Source organism: Chiloscyllium punctatum, chromosome 35, assembly GCF_047496795.1.
Source record: "Chiloscyllium punctatum isolate Juve2018m chromosome 35, sChiPun1.3, whole genome shotgun sequence".
NCBI classification, from domain to species: domain Eukaryota; kingdom Metazoa; phylum Chordata; class Chondrichthyes; order Orectolobiformes; family Hemiscylliidae; genus Chiloscyllium; species Chiloscyllium punctatum.
In genome coordinates, this window is record NC_092773.1 from 37,170,431 (window position 1) to 37,194,968 (window position 24,538).

The 24,538-nt window shown below is 42.0% G+C and overlaps 1 protein-coding gene across 1 annotated transcript in view; it reads left to right on the forward strand.

The window, feature by feature from the left end:
• Nucleotides 1-20,147, forward strand: part of LOC140459812 (galanin receptor 2a-like) — an 81,821-nt gene extending 61,674 nt beyond the window's left edge. Inside the window, exon 3 of the mRNA XM_072554345.1 lies at nt 19,273-20,147. Within this exon, the coding sequence (XP_072410446.1) occupies nt 19,273-20,147 (875 nt within the window). The remainder of the gene's footprint in view (nt 1-19,272) is intronic.
• Nucleotides 20,148-24,538: the final 4,391 nt, after the last annotated feature.

A 24,538-nucleotide genomic window follows, 5' to 3' on the forward strand; every position in this document is an offset into this window, starting at 1 on the left:
ATGCGTTTATACAATCTCTTTGGGTTGACCCTAATGCGAGTTCACAATACTATCTGATTTCCAGTTTCAGTGTCCGCCAATTGCCCTGTCACGCTTGTAGGATTCAATTGATGCGAACTGCTGTACCTAATTAATGCCTCATTTTTCCTGAAAAGAGACGAAAAATCTCTGGTCATCCAGCATTTCGCCTCTGTAAAATCCTTGCCTTCAATTAACAGTAGCTTTCTGTGTCTGAAATCCCGTTATCTAATTCTTCAAGGCATCCATTTTTTTGAAATGGCACTTCACGGGCGAACAGCCTCCCACACTCTACTTGTGAAAGTTCCAGTTTAATACCATAAACATTGGTCTTAAACAAATTTGGAAAGTTATTTTATTTGCTCTGTTCCATTCTTCAACATCGTTCTTTTAAAACGAATATAACTATAGAGCATACAACACAGAACAGTCCAGCACAATCCAGGCCATTCGACAATCGATGTTTCACCGGCCTTATAACCTACACTGAGATCAGACTAACAGATCTTTCATTGTGGTATCTTGCATGTACCTATCCAAGAGTCGTTAATATGTTCCTCGTGTAACTGATATACTCCCAATGCTGACGGTGCATTCCACGCAACTACCAAGTTCTTCGTCAAGAACATCCCTCTGACATAACCCCAGACATTCCTCCAATCATGTAAAAACTATACCCCCTCGTGCTAGACATTTCTGCAAAGGAAAACGTCTGTGCCTTTCCACTCTATACCTCTGAACATCTTGTACATCTCTAATTCTGACGTGGTACTCTAAACTACTCCATCACTAACACTTTAATCAATTGCCAAAGCTTATGCCTCAACAGAATGTCAATATTCCTAGTTCTCTGGTAGGTACATCTATAATCTGAGTCAAAGGAAAAAATAATAACCCCTGTACACTCTTAAATAATTCCACTCCATCCAAGTCCTTGATAATACCATACCCTTCGTGCATATGTGGAAATCTAAAATCCCCAAGAATTATGTGTTTGCTTTCCAATTTGCTGCTAACTGCCGAAGGTTTATGTTAGAAACGTTGATTTTTCTGCTTCTCCGATGCAGCCTCATCGGCTGGGCTTTTCGAGCACCATATTGTATGAATCTGATGTACAGTATCTGCAGTGCTTGATTTTTCCCGACCCAATCTGATTACCTATCCTACCAATCCGCGCTGTCAACCATTTATCTGACTGCGTCTGTGGTGCCTCCACCTCCCTATCCATCACAAAACGTTGCAGTTTTTATATTTCTTATTGCCTCTAAATGTCATTCCAAACGATCTATGTGATTCAGGAGGAATCGCGTCCAAACATACTTCTTGAATTATTCGTCTCCAGGATCATATTTTTTTTTCCGTGATCTACCACGTCTAACATGAAGGGCACAGCACAATACTAAAAGCGTTTTTACCCACTAACAATTTACAGAGCCAAAATTGCCTGAAAACAGACACAGCATACTTTGCTCCAACGCAACGGTTGTACAGTCTCATCGTTCAAAAAACATGCTCTGGAAATAACTTAATTCCAACTGTTAATATTAGGAGTTATTCAAGAGAGAGATCACAGCTTTATTTTAAAGGATGCACTCGCCTTAGTCACTATTACAGATTTAAACAGAAGGACGATTAATCATAAGTTTTTGAAGTTTTATGAGTCATCAGGGTCAAAAACAAAAGGTTGCGCTCCTCTGTAGTTGCAACCAATGATTCTTTCATGAACCATTTTCTCCCACAATCATTCCCAGTTTGGCAGAATGATCATTAAGAGAAGGGAGAAAATGTTTTGAGAATGCAATGTATTCTGATGATAGTATGGACAGGATGAACGGAAATAGCCAAATATTGCACAAACGCCTATTGCTGTGGGTTTGGCCGAGTGTTTAAGGCATTCGTTCAAAAATCGCTTGCGGTTTGTCCTGCTCAGGTTTTAGTCATGCGGACTATGTCTAATCGTGGTATAGTTTTTAAATGGGGTTCTGCTTCAAGACAAAAAGCACGAAGGCACGTCTGTTTTCTAATAACTGTTTTGTTTAATGTATATTCAGAATATTTCCGTTTTGCAATCGAACATAAGAACGTAATAACATCAAGCAGGAAGAAGCCATCTGACTTTTAAAACCTGCTCCGCCATTCAATAAGATCATAACTGATCGTTTCATAGCCTCAGCTCTACTTACCAGCTCTCTTGCTGTAAACCTTAATTCCTTTGCTGTTTCAAAATGTATCTATATTAGCTGTAAGAACATTCAGTGAGGAAGCTTCAGCTATTGCATTTGGCATGGAATTCCACAGTTTCACAGCTCTGTTAGTGTCAAAATTCCTTCTCAGTTCAGTAATGGATTGACATCCTCGAACTCTGAGGCTATGTCCGCTTGTCTTAGTTTCATCTGCCAGTGAGAAAATCATTTTACTTAGAACTTTATGAGTGGATTCGATAAGATATAAAATTTTGAATGGATTAGACAAGATTTATGTTTCTATAAGATCCTATTTCATTCTTTTAAAGTCCAATGACTACAATCACTGCCTCATCTGTATTTCCACAGAAGCCAAAGCCCTCAACTCCAGAATCAACTTAACAACCTCCTCTTCAAACCCTCTAGTGCTGCTTTATCATTTATCAATGGAGGAGACTAAAACTGGATATGGTACCGCATGTGGGGGCTCAGTAGCTCACTTTTTAGCTGTCACATAACCTCACTCTTTTTAAAGTCAGTCTCTTAAGCAATGAAGGACATAAATACATTTTCTTCCTTCGTCACTTATTGCACCTGCAGACCAGCATTCTCTGATTCATGCTCAAGGGCACCCCGTTCCTTCTGCACAGCAGCATGCTGATTTTATTTTCAAATATTCGCACGTGTTACTGCTGTTCCTACTAATATGGATAGCTTCGCATTTATTAACATAATACGCCACCTGCAAGACGTTTTCAGACTAATTCATAAAATCTATGTTTAGATCTATATTACAACAGTGAACTGATTTTCTTGCATCCCTACTTTCTGAATATCACAGCCTTGTGTGTTATTGCAGTACAGTTCGCGAAAGTGGAGAACGAAGAACAAAGAATATAATGCACAGGAACAGACCCTTTGGTTCTCCATGCCTTCACTGATCCAGATCCTCTACTTTAAGCTACTGCCTATTTTGTCAGGATCTGCATCCTTCTGATCCCTGCCCATTCATGTATCTGTCTCGTTAAATCTTAAATGATGATATCGTGGCCGCCTGTACAACCTCCACTGTCAACACTTTCAAAACACCCAGCACCCTCTGCACGAACATCTTTCCACACATATCGAATTCAAACTTTTCCCCTCACAGCTTTCAATCGTGTCCCCGAGTTAATGATTCCCCCACTACAGGAAAAATGAATCTTGCTATTCATCCTGTCCTTTATTCCCACAATATTGTCGACCATAAACAGCACCCCTCCACTACCTCCGTTTTTGTAATCAAAAAAACTAAAATCTATTCAACTTCTCTTCATAGCTAGCGCCCTCTGTACAAGGAAGCATCCTTGTGACCCTCCACTATACGCATTCCAGAGCATCTAAATCCATTTGGTAATGTACACAGTATTCCAAATGCTGGCCGAAACAAAGTCCGACACAACTGGAACTTGATCTGGTAACTCTTGTACTCAGTACCCAGCCCGATGAAGAAAAGCATGTTCTACACTGCCCTGACGCCCCTCTCTACTGACGTTAACCCCTTCTGGATGCAATGGACCTGACCACCCAGATCACTCTGTACATCAATGTTCTCCAGGCCTTTTCCTTTTTCTGTAGCGTTCGCCCTTGAACCGGATCTTCCAAAATGTATCTCATGGTATTAGACATTGCTGACCTCCATCTGACATATTTCTGCCCAAAACACCAGTCCATCTATAAAATAATGCATGCATTCTCTGATAGTGCCCTTCACTATCTGTTTCTTCTGCAAATTTGCTCATCAGACCACCGAATACTTCCTCCAGATCATTTTTGAACAGTAAATCCACATGAGAGCGAATTGTTTGGAGTTCAGAAGCCTTGAATATCCAAGACATTACGGAAATATAAAGGATTGAGCTCAGAGAGGAAATCAAATCAAGGGTGATAATTATAAAATAAGTACATTGCTTGAGCTGCTGTCAGTGTAGGTTAGCGAGCAAAGAGGTAACAGAGCAACAACACTTTATCAACAGGAAATTCAGTGGATGGGCGATGTATTCAGCTCCTATTCTTTCTTTTCCAACATTCTGGGAGAAACGATGTGTCCCACCCACATTTCCCGATTTTTTTAAAAACAAAATCATGTCTGCAGAAACGTATTTATGATGTTATTTGGAAAAACACAAGGGAATTCTTCCTGGTGAATAAGGAAAAGGCAGCAGTGGAATGTCACTTGATTCTGTATTATTCAGAACCACAAGTCAATGGTCTGATTTGGAATATCACAGTGAAAGCTAATGAAAATAGAAGGGAACAAAACTCGGAATAAAAGCTGACCGAACACTGACCATGTACATACTGAAAATTGGCGTACAATCTCACGTGGTTCAGTGATGTCTCCAGGGAATGATATCAACCATTTTAACTGCCTAGTGATTGCATACGTATAGCAACGTGATCGTGTCTTAACTGCCCTGTTGTCAAAAAATTGGCGATTATTGCTACGCTTGGCCAGCGACGTCCATTTGCTGTAAACGAACGAAATTTTGTTCCATATTTATCCTTGGACACTAAACACAACTATTGATCATTATTCCTTCTTCTTTGACTACACAAGAAAATTCTGTTGTGTCTATCAAACTGAACCAACTCAAATTATTGTCAATTCGAAGTGAGATCATGACTTTGTTAATCTACTTTGGATTGTCTACAGGTAGCCACAACATGTCAACAAATTGTCAGATGGTGGCAGAATGGAACAGTGCAGCCAGAGCTCGTCTGCTCCGCTAGTTCTTCTTCATTTCATAGAACATAGAACATAGAAAATTGTAGCGCAATACAGGCCCATCGGCCCTCGATGTTGCACCGACCAATCATACCAATCTGAAGCCAATCTAACCTACACTATTCCATGTACGTTCGAATGCTTGTCCAATGACGACTTAAATATACTTAAAGTTGGTGAATCTACTTCCATTGCAGGCAAAGAATTCCATACCCTTACTACTCTCTGGATAAAGAAACTACCTCTGACATCTGTCCTATACCTATCACCCCTCAGTTTAAAGTATGCCCCGTCATGCTTGCTGTCACCATACTTGGATCAATACTCGCCCTGTCCACCCTATCTAACCCTCTGATTATTTTATATGCGTCTGTTTGGTCAACTCTCAACCTCTTCTTTCCAACGAAAACAGCCTGACATGGTAAGGCCTTCCCCCCCATAACACGCAACATCCGAGTATGTCTTCGTCAATCCTAGTGTTGGTGGTACAGTGGTTAGCACTGCTGCCTCACACTACCAGAAACCCGGGTTCATTTCCCGACTCAGGCGACTGACTGTCTGGAGTATGCACATTCTCCCCGCGTCTGCGTGGGTTTCCTACCACAGTCCAAACATGTGCAGGTCAGGTGAATTAGCCATGCTAAATTGCGGGTGCGTTAACTAAAGAGGGAAATGGGTGGGTGGCGCGTCGGTGGGGACCTTGTTGGGCCGAAGGGCCTGCTTCCACACTGGAAGTAATCTAATCTAAAATCTCCTATGCACCCTTTCCAAAGCTTCTACATCCTTCTTATAATATGGTGACCAGAACTGTACACAATACTCCAAGTGTGGCAACACCAGAGTTTTGGACAGCTTTTGCATAACTTCCTGGTTCTGGAACTCGATCTCTCTATTAATAAAAGCTAAAGCACTGTATGCCTTCTTAACAACCCTGTCACCCTGAGTGGCAACCATCAAGCATCTGTGCACCTGGACACCAAGATCTCCCTGCTCATCTACACTGCCAAGAATCTTACCATTAACCCAGTATTTTTCATTCCAGTTACTCTGACGAAAGTGAATCACCTCACAGTTACCCGCATTATACTCCATTTGCCACCTCAATGCCCAGCCCTGCAGCTTATCTATGTCTCTCTGTATCCTACAACATCCTTCGTCACTATCCACAACTCCACTGACCTTAGTGTCGTCTGCAAATCTACTAACTCACCATTCTACGCCCTCATCCAGGTCGTTCATAAAAATGACGAATACCCGCGGACACAACACCAACCCTTGCGGTACACCACTAGTAACTGGATCCAGGATGACCATTTCCCATCAAGCACCACACTCTGCCTTCTTTCAGCAAGCCAACTACTGATACAAACTGTTATACGTCCCACAATCCCATTCCTTCTCATTTTGAACAATGGCCTTCTGTGGGGAACCTTATCGAATGCCTTGCTGAAATCCATATACACCACGTCAAACGGTTTACTCTCATTTCTTCTGACTCTTCTGTTTCCTTCTTCTTAATGTCTTTTTTCCTATATCTTCTCTCAACTCTTCGCCTCCAGTGATGATTCCCGGTCTCGGGAGAGCGATTATGTCTCGCCCTCCAGCGATAAATCCTGACACTCTGCCAATGATTTCTTGCTCCTGTTGAGAGTCACGTCCTGACTCCGGGGAGAATTCTCAGGCTCCAGTTAACAACGATGTCCTGCTATTTGGCTATGATTCTCATCCGACACTGAAAGACAATTCGCTGCTTTCCAGCATACGTTCACAACCTCCAGTGAGACGGTGCCTCGCCTCTGCCGATTTATGATTCACGCCGTCAGGCGCCATTTCTAGCAATAAAAAGTGTAATGCTTTCACACCATCTGGTGATTGCTCCCGCTTCTGCTGATGACTCCCACGCCCCCGTGATCACTCTCAGCCTCTGGCAATTTCTCCCAAACTAGTGCAGCTGCCTCTCAATGGGCTACGGCAACATTACAGCTTTCCACGCCTCCTGGCGTAGCATGGCAAACACTTGGCATGACGTGCGCACCCATAGGCATCTTAGATTACCGTCCTCCAGCTGTGATAGCTTCGGCCTAACTTGTCGGTCTAAAGGGATCTCTCACCCTAATGATCCTCAGAGTGAAGACCGTCACAGTTTGGAGCCAGGATCCAGTGTGAACGAGAAGGTAGGTTCCTGTGTGATCTGCTGTTCTGAACTTTAATTTCTTCAATGCTGCACATTTTGTTTCTCTATTCTTTAAGATGTTTTACTCAATAAGCTGCACCTAGATACGACACTGGATGTGTCTATATGCAAACTTTTCACTATGTTCATTGATTATATATGACAATAAAGGAAAATTCTAATTCTATAATAGTAACGCTGACAGCGGTGGAGAAGGCAGCATATTTACTCCAGTGCCAGGCTTTGCCCTCTTTGTCCACATCTTTTTCTCTTTCTTTTTTCTTCTTCGACATCTTTTGAAATCAAAACTATCTGATAAAGACAGCTCTAAATGAATAGATTCCTTCGAAGGGCTCCAAGGAGCCAACGGAATATTGAGGCGCATTGCAGTCTGAAAGTTGGCCCGAAGGTCTGTGAAACCTACAGCAGGATTCTCGTTTGTCCAGGAAGTGGACTACTGCTGGCGGCATAGGCTGGGCTGTGAAGCCTGGAGTGGGAATTTGACAGTGGCATGCTGCAGTGATGAAGTAGAAAAATTGGATTGCCTTTAAGTTACTTTTACTTATTTTATTCTAAGATAATGTGAATGATGCCGATGTATGGCAATGGTACAAACATTTGACTCGACTTTATATTGAGTACAACGTCAAAATAAAGGATGTTCTATTCTATAAATTATAAATGTTATATTATAAATGTTCATTAGCGACCCAGAGCAGTTTCGGGACTGCATTTCTAATATTGCATACAATATTTCATGGAAAAGTGCTTCAGACATTGTAAGGCACAGGTTAGATTCCTGTTACTATAGATCATAGCGGAAGGATGAACAGTTATGACAGTTTAACTGGGTCTCTGAAAGTGTACTAGATCAATACATACTCTAGGTTATTTTGCAATACTACTGTGTTCCATTATTTTGTTAAATACACGTTCGAAAGTTGCCTTTCAGTGTTCAATCGAGCATTCATTCAAACACCACGTTTAATAGCACAAAGTAAATGTTAAAACGTTTCCTTGTTGTCCTCAATCACGTCATTTAAGTATTGACATGAAATCTTCTGTGTGATCCAAGCACAATGTCGGAATTTCAGTAATATTTTCTGGTTTGGCCGGGAATGTTCCACAAAGTGATCCACACTTATGCAGTAGAATAAGGTACATGAGGTAGCTTGACAGCTTACAACATTTAATGAAACAGTTGAGGGTAGTGAGTGTACATCAACACCTTCATGACATCCTCACAGAACTTGCTCTGGGCGACAGCGTAGATGAATACGTTGTTGCAGGAACTGAGAAAGTGGAGCATTTCGGTCGTCTTTGAAGAATGCAGTCTGGGTCATTGAAATCCAGGCCGATGAAAAACGCCTCACCAGGAATCCAAACATAGAGAAAATGAGCCACATAGGTTTACCCACAGGAGGAGGAAGCTGAGTGATTTGGCAAATAGCAGGATAAATGACTTCTTGCGGTTGATTATTTCCTGCTCTCCATTTGTCTCAGTATCACGGAGCCTCTTGCGAGCTCTGCTGGCTATTAGGATGTGTCTGGCAGTGAGAGCATTGAACAGCAGAATTCGGAGGAATGGAACAAAGGGCGTCAAGATGTAATCCAACCAGTCGTAGGCCGTCCAAACTGGGGAATTGTAATAGGTTGACTTGATCTCACAGAGCCATTACATTCCATCAAAAATGTACAAGAATTTTTCGGTGAAGTAGAATGGGATATTCTTGAAAAGCTCAAGTTGCAGACAATGGCTATGACCAGCAATGCAGTTTTCTCAGTGCAGTATTTGGACTTAAGTCAGTGACAGGAGATGGCCACAAAACGGTTGAAAGTGAAGGCCACTGTCATCCACACGGAACCATCTTGTGTCACACATACCACCACAATGCTGAGCTTGCACACGGGAGTGGTTGACAGGAGACTGTACCTGAAGTAGATATCTCCAATCTGATTAAGGCTGACAGCAGTGATGATGACGAGGAAATCGGTTACTGCCATCGCCAAGAAATAATAGGTGATGAACAGAGAGAGACCACATCGTCCTCAAGATAGAATTATGATTATCACCAGGTTTGCTGTGAATATTCAGATGAGACCATTGTTATGAAGGGGAAACCAGGGTCAATGGAAAATCCAGTAACTGTGTTAATCCACATGACTAGCTATAAAACCCCGAACCAGTTCAGAGATGCTATGACATATCTCTCGAGAAGTGCTGACTGGAAAACAGGGTAACCTTGATTATCTGAACATAATGGGCTGGCACTATTTCGTTCAGATAATCACTAATTCGGTTAATCGAATAATTACCTTTCCTCTGGGGCTCGGAGTTATTCAAGACCGCTTCCCGTTCCAGGGTCTGCCAGCACCACACAGCGTGTGAGGCCCCACCCCCGCCCCAACCCCGTGCAACATCGTCTCCGCCCGCAAACCCCCAACCCCGTGCAACACCACCTCCATCCCTAAAACCCACCGAACTCTGTCTACCACTGCTCCCCGACCAGCCCCCAAACCCTTACACACCAGCCCCCTCTCTGCACACCAGATGGCAGTATTGCGTCAGTCACCCTTGATAGAATTGGTGAGGTCCAGAAAGGAGAATGAGGTGTCTGAGATGATCTGGGTGAACTTAAGGTCGGGGTCAATTGTGTTGGCGAATTTGATGAACTGTTCAACCACATTGTTGCAACATGAGGTGGCGCCAATACAGTCATCAATGGAGTGGAATATATGGCGACGAGTTCCGTGGGGTAGGAGCAGGCCGAAATGATGGATCAGCTTGGGCAGTGCCACTTATGGAACTTAGGTCGAAGGTAGAATCCGGTAGTGCCGTGTTTCTGAACTATGAGATTGGAACCTGTGCATGGGAGATGCCCTGATGTGATGAGGTTGTGTACGGTCTGGAAGATGATGGATTGTTGACTGCAGGTGAGGTCGGGGCCGAGGGAGCAGCAGGAAGAGTTGTTTTAGATTTGGCACCTGGCTTCAGCTGTGTCGAGATTAGTGCACCAAACTGTCACTGTGCCCCCTTGTTCGTCGGTTTTATGGTGAGATTGGAGCTGGAGCTGAGTGAGTGGAGGGGTGGACATTGTGAGGAAGAGAGGTTGGAGTTATTGAGGTGGGTGGACAGATTGAGGCAGTTAGTGTCCCAACGGAAGTTGGAAACAAAGAAACTGAGGGCAGCGAAAAGACCAGCATAGAGTATCGAGGTGGATGGGTATGTTGGAGGTGAAAGAAGGAGTCCTTGAAAGGTGGTCGGGAGTTTTATTTGAAAACGTAAGCATCGAGACAAGGACGGCAGAAGAACTGCTTGATGTCGCAATGCACTAATAATTTAGGGATATGGAACTAGATGTGGATGAAAGTATGGTCTTTGCTGAGGAATGATCGTTCGCCCTCAGTAAGGGGGAGGTCTTGGGGCAAAGTTGAAAATACAGCAGGACTGGGATCTAGGACCAGTTGTAGGACTGGAACTGGGAGTGGGTGTAGAGACTGTAACTGGAGTGGGTGTGGTAATCGAGGCACCAGTTTGGTGTTTATTGCAGAAGTGCGGCTCAGCCATGGTGTCAAGCGCAGAAGTTGTGACTTTGGGATCAGCAGATGGCTTGTTATTGGCTGTGTTCAGGTGAGTGGCATCTGTAGGGACAGAAATGCTTGTGACCCCGGCAGCTATGGAGGCAGAAGTGGCAGAATTCATTTTGTAGTTATGTTAGTGGTTCGGAAGAGACTGCAGGCGCAGCAACAACGGATACAGAGGTAATGTTCTGGGTCGGTCTCACTTTGATTTCAGCGGCGGTGGATCTTGCAACAGTTGTGGCAGCTTGTGATGTTGTAGTGGTGGCGACAGTGGGTGTCTGACGAATGGTCGCGGAAGTGGCATGTTCAGCCGTCGCTGTGGGCTGTCGTTCAGCGGGGACTGAAGTGACGTGATAGTTCGTCACCAAGTTGGTGGCTGAAGGGGACAGATGGCTGATGGAGGTCAAGCATTTCTGGAGGCTGTGGAAAGCTTCTGAAAAGATCGATGAGTCCCGAATATCATGGCGTTTACATGAAAAATTATTGTACTTTCAGTTTTTGATGTCTGTCATGTTGTAGATAAAACCGTGCGGGTAAGAATTCTTCTGTTGACGTAAAACAGCAGAGATCCTTTGCAGTTCTGAGAGAGTGTGGCCCTCAGGATGAAGACAACATCAACTGCAGCCTCTTTACCAAATCAAGCAGCTTTACCTTGTTCACATCTTGCAGGACGATTCAAAATCACTTCTTCCCCACAGAAAACTACTTGTTGAAGAAAGAGCCATTAGTACACCAAGCACTGTTTATATCAACTTTATTCCACACCCAAACAAAACACCCAACACCATTCAATCACCGCCTTTCAGTCCAACAACACTAAACCCGAATTGGAATTATCCAATAGGCCAATCAAACAGCCCGCAAAACTTTATGGCCAGAGATGTCCAAAAATGTACGAAGATAGCCCAGAGCCTAATTATCATTCAGAAAGTAAGATGTTATGGGGTATAGGGAAATGTGGCTGCCTGTATACTGAAGTGACAATCTGAAAAAAAGTCTGTGAGTGGCAGTGGATGGAAAGTATTCCACCTGCAGGTCGGTGACCACTTGTGTCCTGGTGGGGTCTGTTCTTGGGATTCTGCTCTTTGTTGTTTTCATCAATGATTTGAATAAAGAAGTGAAAGTGTGTCTTGGTAGGTCTCTGGTTGTGGTAGTGGTTGGAAAGTATTCCACGTGCAGGCCGGTGACCAGTGGACTCCTGCTGGGATCTCTTCTTGTGCTGCCGATGACACAAAGGTCAGTGGAATTAGAGATATTGATGAGGGTTTTTCCAGGCTACAAAATGACATGGATACGACACAGAGTTGGGGTGAGTAGCGGCAGTTGAAATTCAGTCTGTATTGATGTCAAGTGATTCATTGAGGAAGGTCGAATTTGAATTTTGAATACAGCGTTAAAGGCAGAATTCTTGGCAGTGCGCAGGAACAGCCGTAAATTGGGGTCCATGTCCTTAGATCCCTCAAACGTTTCATTCAAGTTGATGGAGTTGGTAAGAAGACATTTATTTCCCTTTCATTAGCAGGGTGATTGAGTATAATAGCCGCGAGGTTTTGCTGCAGCTCTGTATAATCTGGTCAGACCACTCTTGGAATATTGTGCCCAGTTCTGATCGCCTCATTATAGGAAAGATTTAGATGATTTAGAGAGGGTGAAGAGGAAATTTACGAGGATGTTGCTTGGTTTGTACGGCTCGTCGAACGAATTGTCAATGAGTGAGCTCGGGCTTTAAACACTGCAGCGAAGAAAGAAGAGAGGTGACTTGATTGAATTGTACAAGCAGTGGAAGGGATAGATAGAGGAGAGAGACAGAGGTTTTTCTCCAGTGCTGAACTGCCTGTCACGAGGGGTCATAAATTTAAATTAATTGAGGAAGGTATAAGGGAGATGTCAGAGGTAGGTTCTTTCCGCAGAGAATGATGGGTTGGTGGAATGCGTTGCCAGCAATCGTAGTACAGTCAGAGACACGAGGAACATTGAATCGACTGCTGAACAAGCACATAAATTGAGGGGTGTGCAGTAAGCTTGACCTTAGATGAAATTAAATGTGGGGCACAATACCGTGGGGTGAAGGGCCTTTGCTGTACTCTGCTGTTATATGCTCTATGTTCTGTATTTTAAGTTTTTTTTCACGAAATATGTGAAACTGGAAAAGCATAGCCAATCAGGATCTACATCGGAGAAACAGAACAATCGACAATTCGGGCACAAGACCTCTTAAAAAGTGCCATTCATCAGGAAGGACGGGCTCATGGCCACAATATCGATTCTCGTGGTCCTCTGAAGTTGTCTGGTCGGTTATGCTTTTCCAGCAAAACACATTTCGACGCCGATCTCCATCTACTGTACTCACTTTCTTGCAAGTTGATTTTCGTTTCAAACACAGATGTGAAGTGATTGTTCCATTTCTTTTTTGCAACAGTTGAGCAGAAAACTCGGCTCCAAGCAAAAGAGAATTTATTTAAAATCTACAGCCAAAACACGAAAAAAGAATAACCTAACTAATAGAAAACCCAGCAGACTCGATGGATGAACTTTGACAACGATCTTTACCAATTTTCGCAATATAAATATACATTTTGATAAAAGATGAATTGAGCACAATTCCTTACAATTAGTCGAAGCCTTTTGGAGAACATTTAGCAAAAAATCATCTGCTGATGCATGGAACCTTCTTTCAATGCGTTGCAGCAGCTTCTCTGCCAGAACTCAACCAAACTGGACAAAAATGTGAACTGGGAGAACTGCCTACTCTTCTGCCATTATAGATTTGCATATATTGGCACCTCAACCTTTACGAACTCTCTTGAGAAAAAAAGGAAAGATAAAATTGACTTTGGTAAAGGGGCAGCAGGATCATGCCTCAATCATCCAACGCACAATTTAAAAATGTTTTGATATTGGCTCGTTATTCCTTATTTTTCTGGGGAATATGGACCCGCCTGGTTCACCTCATCAAATCAAATTAAACGTCATTACATTCTTTCCCAGGCGTAGAATAAGTTACAAACGGAACATACGCAATAGAACCTCAGCAGGACATTTCACCTTCTCTCCTGTTAATCCTTTAAGTAGAATCACGGCCGAAAATTTGCAACATTCTACGGCCAAATACATTCTGAAAACCAGCCTTCTTTTTGTTTATTATTCACAACATGTGGGGTCCATCAACATTTTTTTTCAATATCTGCATCAGAAGAAGAGGTTTCTAAGCTCACTTTTATCGATCACAACTGTCATTCCTATGTATGAGCACAAACGAGATTGCTTGGAAGGGGTTTTGAGAAGTTTGAGTGAAGGATTGGTGATGCAGTTCCATCGCAGAAGAAACGTGTCGTCGAATTTGCGAGTGCTGGTGCTTCCATGGGTGTACTATCATTGACATTTGAAATGCTAATATTTCAGAAAGTGATGTCGGAAGACACTAATGAGTTATGTTTGAGCAAAGAAACATGGAAACAGGACGCTGCAATAGTCCACAGACACGGCGAGCATGCTCAGCCATTCATTATGACCATGCTTGATCTTGCATATCAACGCAATAATTCAACATTCGTTCCAAACATCTTGCTGAATTTTGTTGTGTGGTTTTTCAGAAAATGCATGTATGGGTTACGTTTTTAAAGATACCAGCGAACTGAATATGAAAGCCTGATGTGTTAGAAAAGTTCAGAATGATTGAAAACATCTTAACTCTTCACTGAAATGGCAAATGGCAGACCGCATATTCTGAAATTCGATGCACTGTTCTAGATTCTCCAATCATGAGGACCTTTCTTCCCGGATGAAGTCGGTCGATACCTGCCTTGGTTTTTATACTTTGCTTTCAGATCGTTTTAATTCTTTTCAACTCCGTCCTGGACAAACCTGTACATTTCCAAAATACCATCATCCTCAATGTCACCTGATTGAATCTGCACTGGAACATAATCATTTAATTTAAAACGTGCACGCCTACTGCGTATGCATATTATAGAACGTCAATCAGATTATCAAACTATTTACAGTCCACAATGTACTGAGAGTTTGCATGGAAAGATTTTGCACCAGAGTTCACGAGCGGGGCGGTGACATTAACTCACATGAGGCACTCTAATATATATTTTAAAAGAAAAAAAAGAACAAAAGGAAGTAAAAGGGTAAGCGATCGAGTAATATGAAAGAAGATTTCATTATCTTTATTTTTGACATATATCCTCGGTAAGGGAAAGTTTAGAGTAGACATTGGACCGGTGGAAAATGACACGAGAAGAGGAGTATTATGAACAAGAAACGGGGAAGGACGTGAATCAGTATTTGTCTTCAGCCTCCATGGTGGAAAGGCAGCATACCAGAAAATAACCAGAGTCAGGGCACAGTGATGAGTGCAGTCAACATCACTAAGATGAAGGTGTTCGGGAAACTGAAAGTTCTGAATGTCGATAAATCACCTGGACCGATGTGATCCAATCCAAGATTCTGATAGACATACCTGTCGAGATATTCGAGATACTATTGTTGACCTTTTGGCAAACAATGAGTTCGGGAGCTGGCTGTGTCCAGTAAAATGACTGGCGTTACATCCCTGTTCAGGAAGGAAGTGAGGCAGAAGATGGGAAATTGGTGTTAGGTTAGCCTGGCGTCGTCCCCTGTAAGATTATAAAGTCAGTTGTGAAAGGTGAGTTTGCAGATTACTTGGAATTGTGTCGTAAGATAGCGTTTGAGAGAGAATGGCTTTGTCAAGGGAAGATCATGCCTGATAAATCTGTTGGAAAAATTTGACGTCATAGCAACCAAATTAGACAAAGGAGAGCCAGTGTTCACAAACTTATTTTGAGTCAATGGACCACACAGAAGTCTGTCAAATTAAAAAAAAGCGAATTTTACAAAAAACTGGATTGACTGAATGGCAGAAGACAGAGACTGGTGAAAATGGATCTCAGTTCAAAATGGCTATCAGTGAGTAGTGGAATTCCACAGTGTCAGTGTCAGAACTCCAACTTTGCAAATTGCATCTTGATGATCTGAAAACACCACCAACAGTATTGCTGCTTAGTTTACAGTTTGCACATTCATGCTTGGAATGTCAGGAAATTTTGGGGAAGCGGGGAGGCTGAAGTACACTTGGACAGGTTAGGATAATAGGTAAAGAATTGATGGATGTAAAACAGTGCAGGAAAACATGGACTTGTGCACTTTGCAAGAAGGAATACATGTTCAGACGATTTTGTCAACTGGGATAGGCTTTGGAAACGTGAAGTGTAAATGGACTTGAAGAGTTCTACTTCACGATTACCTTACTTTAACAACCAAGTTCAGGTCTGTGTTACGGAGGCAAACACTATTTTGACATTCATTTCTCAAAGGGCTCGGTTACAAGAACAGGAATACACTGCTCAGATTGTATAAGGCTCTGGTCACACTATATTTCGAAACATATGAGCAATTTTGCTCTCTATAATTTGGGAAGGATATGCTGTCTTTGTTTGGTGGGTGGATTCAGAAGGCAATTACAATATTGATCCCGAGAATGAAATGTTTGTCATTTGAGGAGTGGTTGAGTTTGTACATCAAGAAATTTAGTGGGGTGAAGGGAAAGCTCATTGAAATTTACAGAATGCTGAGAAGTCTGAAGAGGGTGGATTTGAAGAAAACATATTCGCTCTTAGGAGGAACAGTGACCCATTGGCAGAGTCTCGGCGTGAAGGGAAGAAACTTAAGAAATGACTGAACAACATTTACCTTTTGCTTCTGGTCAGTGAATATGTGGAACACATTTCCACAGCAGGCTGCACAGGCTAAGTGTACCTCAGTTACAGACATAAATGCGACGAATTAGTTTGGGGATCAAACATTTAATGGACAAAACAGGATGACCAGGTTGTGAAATATATCAGGAAGATCTAATGGCGAAGCAGACTGAGTGGGCCAAATGAACTAATTCGCATCATGTACCTTATGGTCCAAACCTCTTCTTCTGAGCTGTACTCGTTCCAAACATTATCATGCTTTTGCCTCAGCATTGGTTCCTGGATTTCATAATTACCACTACGCTGCCCTCACTATACAATGCTGTGGTGATATCATTTTGTTACATATGAATAATCATCTTGCTTTACCAAGTTGTTTCCAACTGTTTAACATTAAATCTAAACAAGAAGGTAACGTCAGCAATCAAATAAATACACGACTTAATCTGACCTTTTAGGTGCCGATAACATGAGGAACCTGGCTGAAATAATGAGAAGAGATTGTATTCGAATTACTGCCTCTCGTCGTTATCTGCTATCAGCCACTTCGGTGAGCATACTCAGAGTGAGATTGGTGAAAGAGAGCCACTGAAATAAATATATGAGAACCCTTCCATTGTCAATGCTTCAAATGTAAAACAATGTTTTTTTTTGTTTGTTAATTGATCTAAAATTGACAGCTTGATGCGGTTTAAGTGCTCCCCTGGAGACTGTCAGATAAAATAAATGAAGGGAACTTTGAATTTTTGACAACATTAAACAGCGCAGCTTCGAGAAGTGTAATACTTCCGAACGGTCATGCATGGACCAGTGAAAGGGCTCTTCTATGCCATTACCTATCCCATTGTTGCCGTTGTTGGAATCCCAGGTAAGAAATGAATTGCAAAGAAAGTACTTAGTTATTTGGAAATCTTCACTAAAGTTCTATTTTTTCCTTTGCCCATTTTTCTAAGGTTCATCCCTCTGGAAATATAAGGGATATAAACCAGATACGTATATTGCCATTTTGGTTATTGCAGCTTAGTGCATGTTTTGCGGCATTAAGGAGAGTTTTAGTGCATTATTTGAACTTATATCATTGAACAACGCATGATTATATTCAATGATTTATATAACACATTGCTGTTAATAGATTGTGCAAATATGAATTCATGAATAGCATTTCCTGAACAGTAATCTGTTGTATTATTCAGAATTAAATTTAACTTTAATCTAAAATAGATTCTAGAAATTTAATGACATATGTGCTGGCAGTTTAGCCAGGTGGGAAAAGTGCATTTTCCTGCACTGATCTTAATACATTCATGCTGGTTATGAAGATCAGCCATAAAGTTGTTGGAAGGTGCGGTGGAATGGCTGAATCTCTTGCCGAAAAATTTCTGCAGGTTACACATTGTGTTGGATGTAATGAAATCAACAATTGTGTGTCGGGATTTAAATACAAGTCTGCAATCCTATCTCATTGAGCAGTTAATTATGTAAGCTGCAAAGGATCAACTTCCTTGAATAGTGTAACTAATTAATATTTGATCCTTTTTGCAGAGGTGAATAAAAATAAAATTTATTTTGTTTCATTAAGGATTTCGGCTTTTTGTTTGCATTTGGCATTCATCTTGCAAAGTTGTGATAGTTATTCATCGGTAAGCTATCTATTTACTGTCGAGTTGACGGATTTCTTTCAGCTCCTGCTCATACATCTGCACATGGAGTTGCTTTAGTTTGCAGATACTACAATATGAATGTTGTGGAATTGAACAGGATGTTTCGTAAACAGGGTTTACACAAAGAGAAACTGGAGAAGATTAAGAAGTTGGTTAACTTGAAAGGGTTCAGAAAATATTTACAAGGATGTTGTCAGGGTTCGAGGATCTGAGCTATAGGGAGAAACTGAAGAGTTTGGGACTGTTTTCGCCAGGACGTCAGAGTCTGAGGGGTGACCTTATACAAGTTTGCAAAATTATGAGAGACATGGATCGGATAAATGGACAAAATAATTTCTCTGTGTTCGGGGAGTCCTGAAGTCGATGGCATAGGTTTAGGGTAAGAGGGGAAAGTTATAACCGACACCTAAGGGGCAGCTTTTTCACACAGACGACGGTATATGTATGGAATGAGCTGTCAGAGGAAGTGGCGGAGGCTGGTACAATAGCAACACTTAAAAGGCATTTGGATGAGCATATGAATAGGAATGGTTTGGAGGGATATGGGCCGGGTGCCGGAAGTTTTTACGAGATTGTGGATAGCTAGTCAGCATGGACGGGTTGGACCGAAGGGTCAGTTTCCATGCTGTACATCTCTATGACTTGATGACTCTCAGTTTGGATATGAGGAGTGATATACAGAAGCAGGGAGAAAGGGCGCTTTGAAGAAGGGAATTCAATTTCGATAATTGAGGCATTAACGTCACATCTGGAATGTTAAATACCATAATTATACAAGAGGGTATAATTGGAGAAAAATTGACATCTCAGATAATAATGGGAAACTGAATGGTCACGAGTAGCAAAACGAAAGTGAACAATGAAATTATTTACTGAAGAGAATAAATTGCCAACTGTGGTGTTAAGTTGTAAGTTAGCAGAGGCCTAATACCCAATGTTTAAGATGTCAGTTGTGGATAATTATGATTATTCTACTCACAATGACCTATGAACGTTGGTTAGCCCGCGTCTGGACGTGCCACTGTCGTGGATCACAATGGTTTCAGTGTCAGATAGGTGGAGGCAGTATGTGTTCCTTGCGGTCCACTTGTTGTGATCTAGGTAATGCCATTCTTTATACTTGGTATTTCAACAAACTATTTAACTTTTTTGTCCATCACAGCCAACTTGGTGGCAATTGCAATTCTGTTCCGAGGGCGGTGCGGACTCTCCAGGTGCATCAACTACTATTTGATGGCCATAGCGATGACAGGTTTCCTTGTTATTGTCAACGGATGCATACTCAACCGAATCAGCCGCATTTACTTTAGCGACAGTGTTCTGTCCACCACCCCCATATGCAGACTGACTACAATTCTGGTCCGCTGCAGCCGGGATGGCTCCGTCTGGCTAACTGCAGCCTTCACCATCGACCGTTTTGTGTTCATTTGCTTGCAGAGTCTGAAGATCAGATACTGCACCGAGAAAATGGCGTTGCTCATCATAGGAATGATCTGCATCCTAAGTTGTGTTAAAAATTTCCCTTTGTACATCATCTACAGACCCTTCTACATCCTGGATGGGTTCGCCTGGTTCTGTGGTATAAAGTCTATATTTTATACGTTACCAATCTGGCAGGCCTATGACTGGATGAATCACGTCTTAACTCCCTTTCTCCCATTTCTCCTCATCCTGCTACTCAATGTCCTGACCGTAAAACACATCATCACAGCCAGCAAACTCCGTACGAAACTTGTCAGGGCTGAAAATGGCAGTGATCCAGAGATGGAATACCGTAAAACATCCATCGTCCTGCTCTTTGCCATTTCAATCAGTTTCCTGCTGTTGTGGGCCACCGAAGTTGGACATTTCTTGTACTTGCGTATTAAGGGTGATGCATACTTCAACAATGAGAATTTCAAAGACTTAACCTACGTCCTGCAAGAGACAACGAACTTGTTTCAAAAACTCAACTCCTGCAACAACGTAGTCATCTATGCAGTATCCCAGAACAAGTTCAGTGAGGAGTTCAAGAAGGTCCTTTTGCTCTGCTCATAGAAAGCTGTGAAAAATAAACTTTCCATGTAGCATCTACAAAGTGTTCACCCTCAATTGATTTAGTGCATCATGGACCACTCTCAATCAGAATTCAGTAAGCGGCGGATTGTAGTTGCAACAACTAAGAAATGTATGGGACAAAATTCGATGACCACACATTTGCACTGAAGCAATGTTAATGCATTATTGATGATTTGTTCAGATATGAGATCATAGTATAATTCTAATTTCTGGGATAGTATGTAAATATCCTACTGTCACTGACGCAAATCAGAAAATAAATTGTTCGCTCCGTCGCTCTGGGTTTTAAACTGCCCAATTTCAATATCCCTCAGAGCAGTTTTCTGACCATAGGTTTTAAATACTTTTCTACAGTCCTGCTGTGAACATCCTGCCACGTTTTTTTCACTTCACCAATATGCTTAAATACCTATCGAAATTGCGCAGTCTGTATTGGTTAATTGAATTTCCGTTCTTCCTCCCTTCCTGATTTCATTCTTTCCATTCTTGCGTCTTCTTCCCTTTCGTCATCTCTTCCGTTTTTCTTTTCTTCAAACTAATAAACTCCTGCTCAGTATTCTAGTTGTGCTCAAATACTTACCTGTATGGATAAGTCAAAACACTGAGGTTTACCAGCACAACTCAATTCTCCTGACTGCATTTATTTTCTTTGCAGTTTTTAACTGAGTTCTGGTTCAGTTAGACAAAGCTTAATCACAAGAAATGCCTGCAAACTCCACCCAGATTGTCTAAATTTCATTTATTCACGTTGAGGAAACTCGGGTTTTGAAGAAGAAGCATATTGGACTCAAAAACTTGCTGTTGTTTGTCACTCCACAGATGCTGCCAGATTTGCTGAGTTTCTCCATCATTCTATCTGTTCATTGTTTGAACCGCTTATTTCATTCAACACCTCCAATTACAGCTCTCTGATAGCAGCCCTGCGGAATGGGTTGTACTGAAGTGCTTGTTTCCACGTTGCATAACTCTATAACTTCTTGTTCTATCAACTCTCACGCCCAATCATTATAAATAACCCATGAGATCTACAGTTAACACACTTTGCTTCAATGAAAACAATTCTGGCCTGGAGATTCTCTCCGCCAAACTACATTTTCTAATATCTGGACATGGTCCAACGCAGAGATTTCCAATGATAATTTGCGAAAACATTGCGAAAACATGGAAATACGTTAAGGAAAAACAAAAGGAACATCCAGACACCAATGTTCTAATTCTTTACAAACACTTTTGGAAGGGGATTCAGAGGAGATAGAGGGGTGAACTGACCAACTTGGCAGGCACATACAAAGGACCTTCTTTCACAGCCTGAGCCAATGCATCTACTGTTTGTGGATCATGAATTGATATGATGCATTGAAACTACTTTAATTCGAGCACCTCAGACATTCAAACTTCATTTTGGCTCTTAAACAATGAGGAAAATTAGGAACAGAAAGATAACACTGGATAGTTCGAAGTGAGACATCTCTGATTGTAGGAGAGTTGTTTTCCGTTGACAGAAATAGTCTTCAGAGCGGCAATATGCATCTTGGACTCACTGACTGCCTGCTGTCTGCGTTCATGGAAATGGTGGAATTATCTATATTTCTCGTGCGATTGATTAGTATATTCTGCGACAAACCAAGAGGCAACTCTTTCAGTATCCAGTCGTCAAAACCAAGGATTTAAGATGGTGACTCGTCCATACAAGTCCCGACCGCTTTGCTCGTCAATCACCTACTCTACCTCACTTAAGTACACATGATGTGTCCTTATATACAGGATTTTATGGTGAAGTGTTCCACAGATACACTGCCCTCTTCGTCTAAGATGTAAAGAGTTGTCCATTCGATGTGGCATTTTGCCCTTGCATTCCAGGCTGTACAACTGGTGAAACTGTCCTCGCCTAGTTCTCTCCATCCAGTCTTCTCAGCATTCCACAACCAAAATTCAAGCTATTTTGAGTACAGACCCAGAGCCCTCTACAATTCCTTACATGAAAGCAGTTTCATTCCCGGGCTCATTGTTCGAAAGTACTTTGAACACTCTCTAAGGCCAGCACATCTTTCCTTAGTTGCAGAGTTCAAAATTGCTTACAAAACTGTGAAATATATTATGACCAGAGCCTTATACAGTCTCAGCGGTACAATGGTGTTATGCGGTTTGTTGCTTGTATGCTTTGCAATTGCTACCCAGAATTTACATTCATACTGACTCTACTTCATGATCTGAGGCCAATCCTTTCTCCTTACTGCATTTGGTATCAATTACTGTTACGCATCCTGCTGTCCCATTCAACCTGAGTCTCAACAAGGAATAGTTATGCTTCATCATGTAACCCCGCCTTTCTGGTCTCTAAATCTCCTTTATCCCTTTGTCTTTCTACCATTTATTGTGAAAACTTTGTCTGTTACAAACAAACGTAAATTGTTCTTTCCCACAATACCCTGTCAAAAGCCAATTCACTGACGTGCAGTTTCAGTGCCCTGGCCTTTTCCTTTCTGCTTGACTTCAACCACATTCCCATAATGTTCCAATGCTTCACTTTTTCTCTTTGGATTTGGTAAGCTTCTTTCATCTGAACCCTGTCCCTGCATCTTCTCTGTCAGTTTAAAGCTGTGTCCATAAACATATCGACATATGTAATGCCCAGTCGCTAAAGTCCTCCCTTTTTCTCTTTCCTTTAGGACTCATAACCCTTTACTTCTATGTGGCATATGTCATCCGATAACCTATTTGATCACTAACCAGCATCAGTGATCTCAAACCACCCGAATTCTGCAACATCCTTCACTCTCTCCAAACATTCTTTTATCTGTAGCCTTCTCTCGTGCCTGCATTTCCCTTTAAATCCAGATATAGGTCCATGCTTAGGGAAGCAATGTCTCAGTACCGACCCTGTAACAATCTTTGCTGTATCACTAAATTTGCCTTGTCTTCTAAATTCTAATGAGTTCAATTTCAATGTTCGCCATATCTTCACATCAGTATCCCCACATTTGAAGGATCAGTCCAGTGACCTCTTGTTTGAACTGCCTCCAATGCAAGAACATTTTCCCTCGAGATAGAAAACCAAAACTGTTCACAGTGTTCTCGGTGTGAGCTGATTCCTGCTTTCTATTGTAGTTACAAGCGTTCCCTATTTTTATGCACAATTCCCTTTGAAATCAATGCCAGCATTCGGTTTGACTTCCCTGAAGGCCTGCTGACCATTTATCTCATCTTAATGCGATTTATGCAAGGATTCCCAAGTTAGTCTCTGGTGCAGCACACTGCAGTTGATCTGAAAAATAGAGATGTCAGTAATAATATGTAAAGTGCTGGAATTTAAACGATATGCCGGAAGTGATAACTGCACGCTGAGAAAACAACAGAATAAGCACATCCTACAAGTCCATCACGGTGGCACGAAGGCAGTAAGGTTTTTCCCATGGTTAGCACTGCTGCTTTACAGTGCCAAGAACCCTCGTTCGATTCGAGCCGAGGGCAACTGTCTGTAAGGAGTTTGTAGGTTAGATTTGATACCTTATAGTGTGGAAACAGGCCCTTCAGTCCAAAAAGTCGACACCAACCCTCTGAAGAGTAGCCCACGCAGACTAATTTCCTCTGATAAATGCACCTCTCACTATGGGCAATTTAGCATGGCCTATTCACCTGACCTCCACATCTTTGTGACTGTGTGAGGAAACCGGAGCACCCGGCGGAAACCCACGCAGACATGGGGAGAATTTGCAAACTCCACACAGACAGTCGCCCGAGGTTGTCATACAACCAGGGACACAGGTGCTGTGAGACAGCAGTGCTAACCACTGAGCCACCATGCCGTCATCTTGTCCACACATTTACATGCTTTTTCGGGAGCTCCAGTTTCCTCCCACGGTCCAAAGATGTGCAGGTGTAGATGATTTCGCCAAAACTAATTCGTCCATACTTGTCAGGGATGTGGCAACAAATGCATTAAACAGGGATAAATGCAGAATAATGCGATAGGGGAATGGTTCTGGGTTGATAACTCTTTAGAGGTTCAGAGCGTTCCGGTGTGGGCCAAATGGCCTGTTTCTGCATGACAGGAATTCTGTAATTCGATGATCAGGTATAATGTAAACCATTCATACAATCGGGTTGAGTGCATCATTCGTTTATTGCTGAATTGTTTCTCAACCCATTCCCTCACCTTCTCCCTAAAATCCTATCAATACCTGTTTAAAAAATCACACAATACCAGCTAACAGGTTTATTTGGATGCACTAGTTTTCGGAGTGCTGCTCCTTCATCAGGAGATGGTGGAGATTAAGATTGTAAGACGCATTCTGTGTTTTACAATCTTATTCTCCACAAGCACCTGACGAAGGAGCAGCACTCCGAAAACTAGTGCATCCAAATAAACC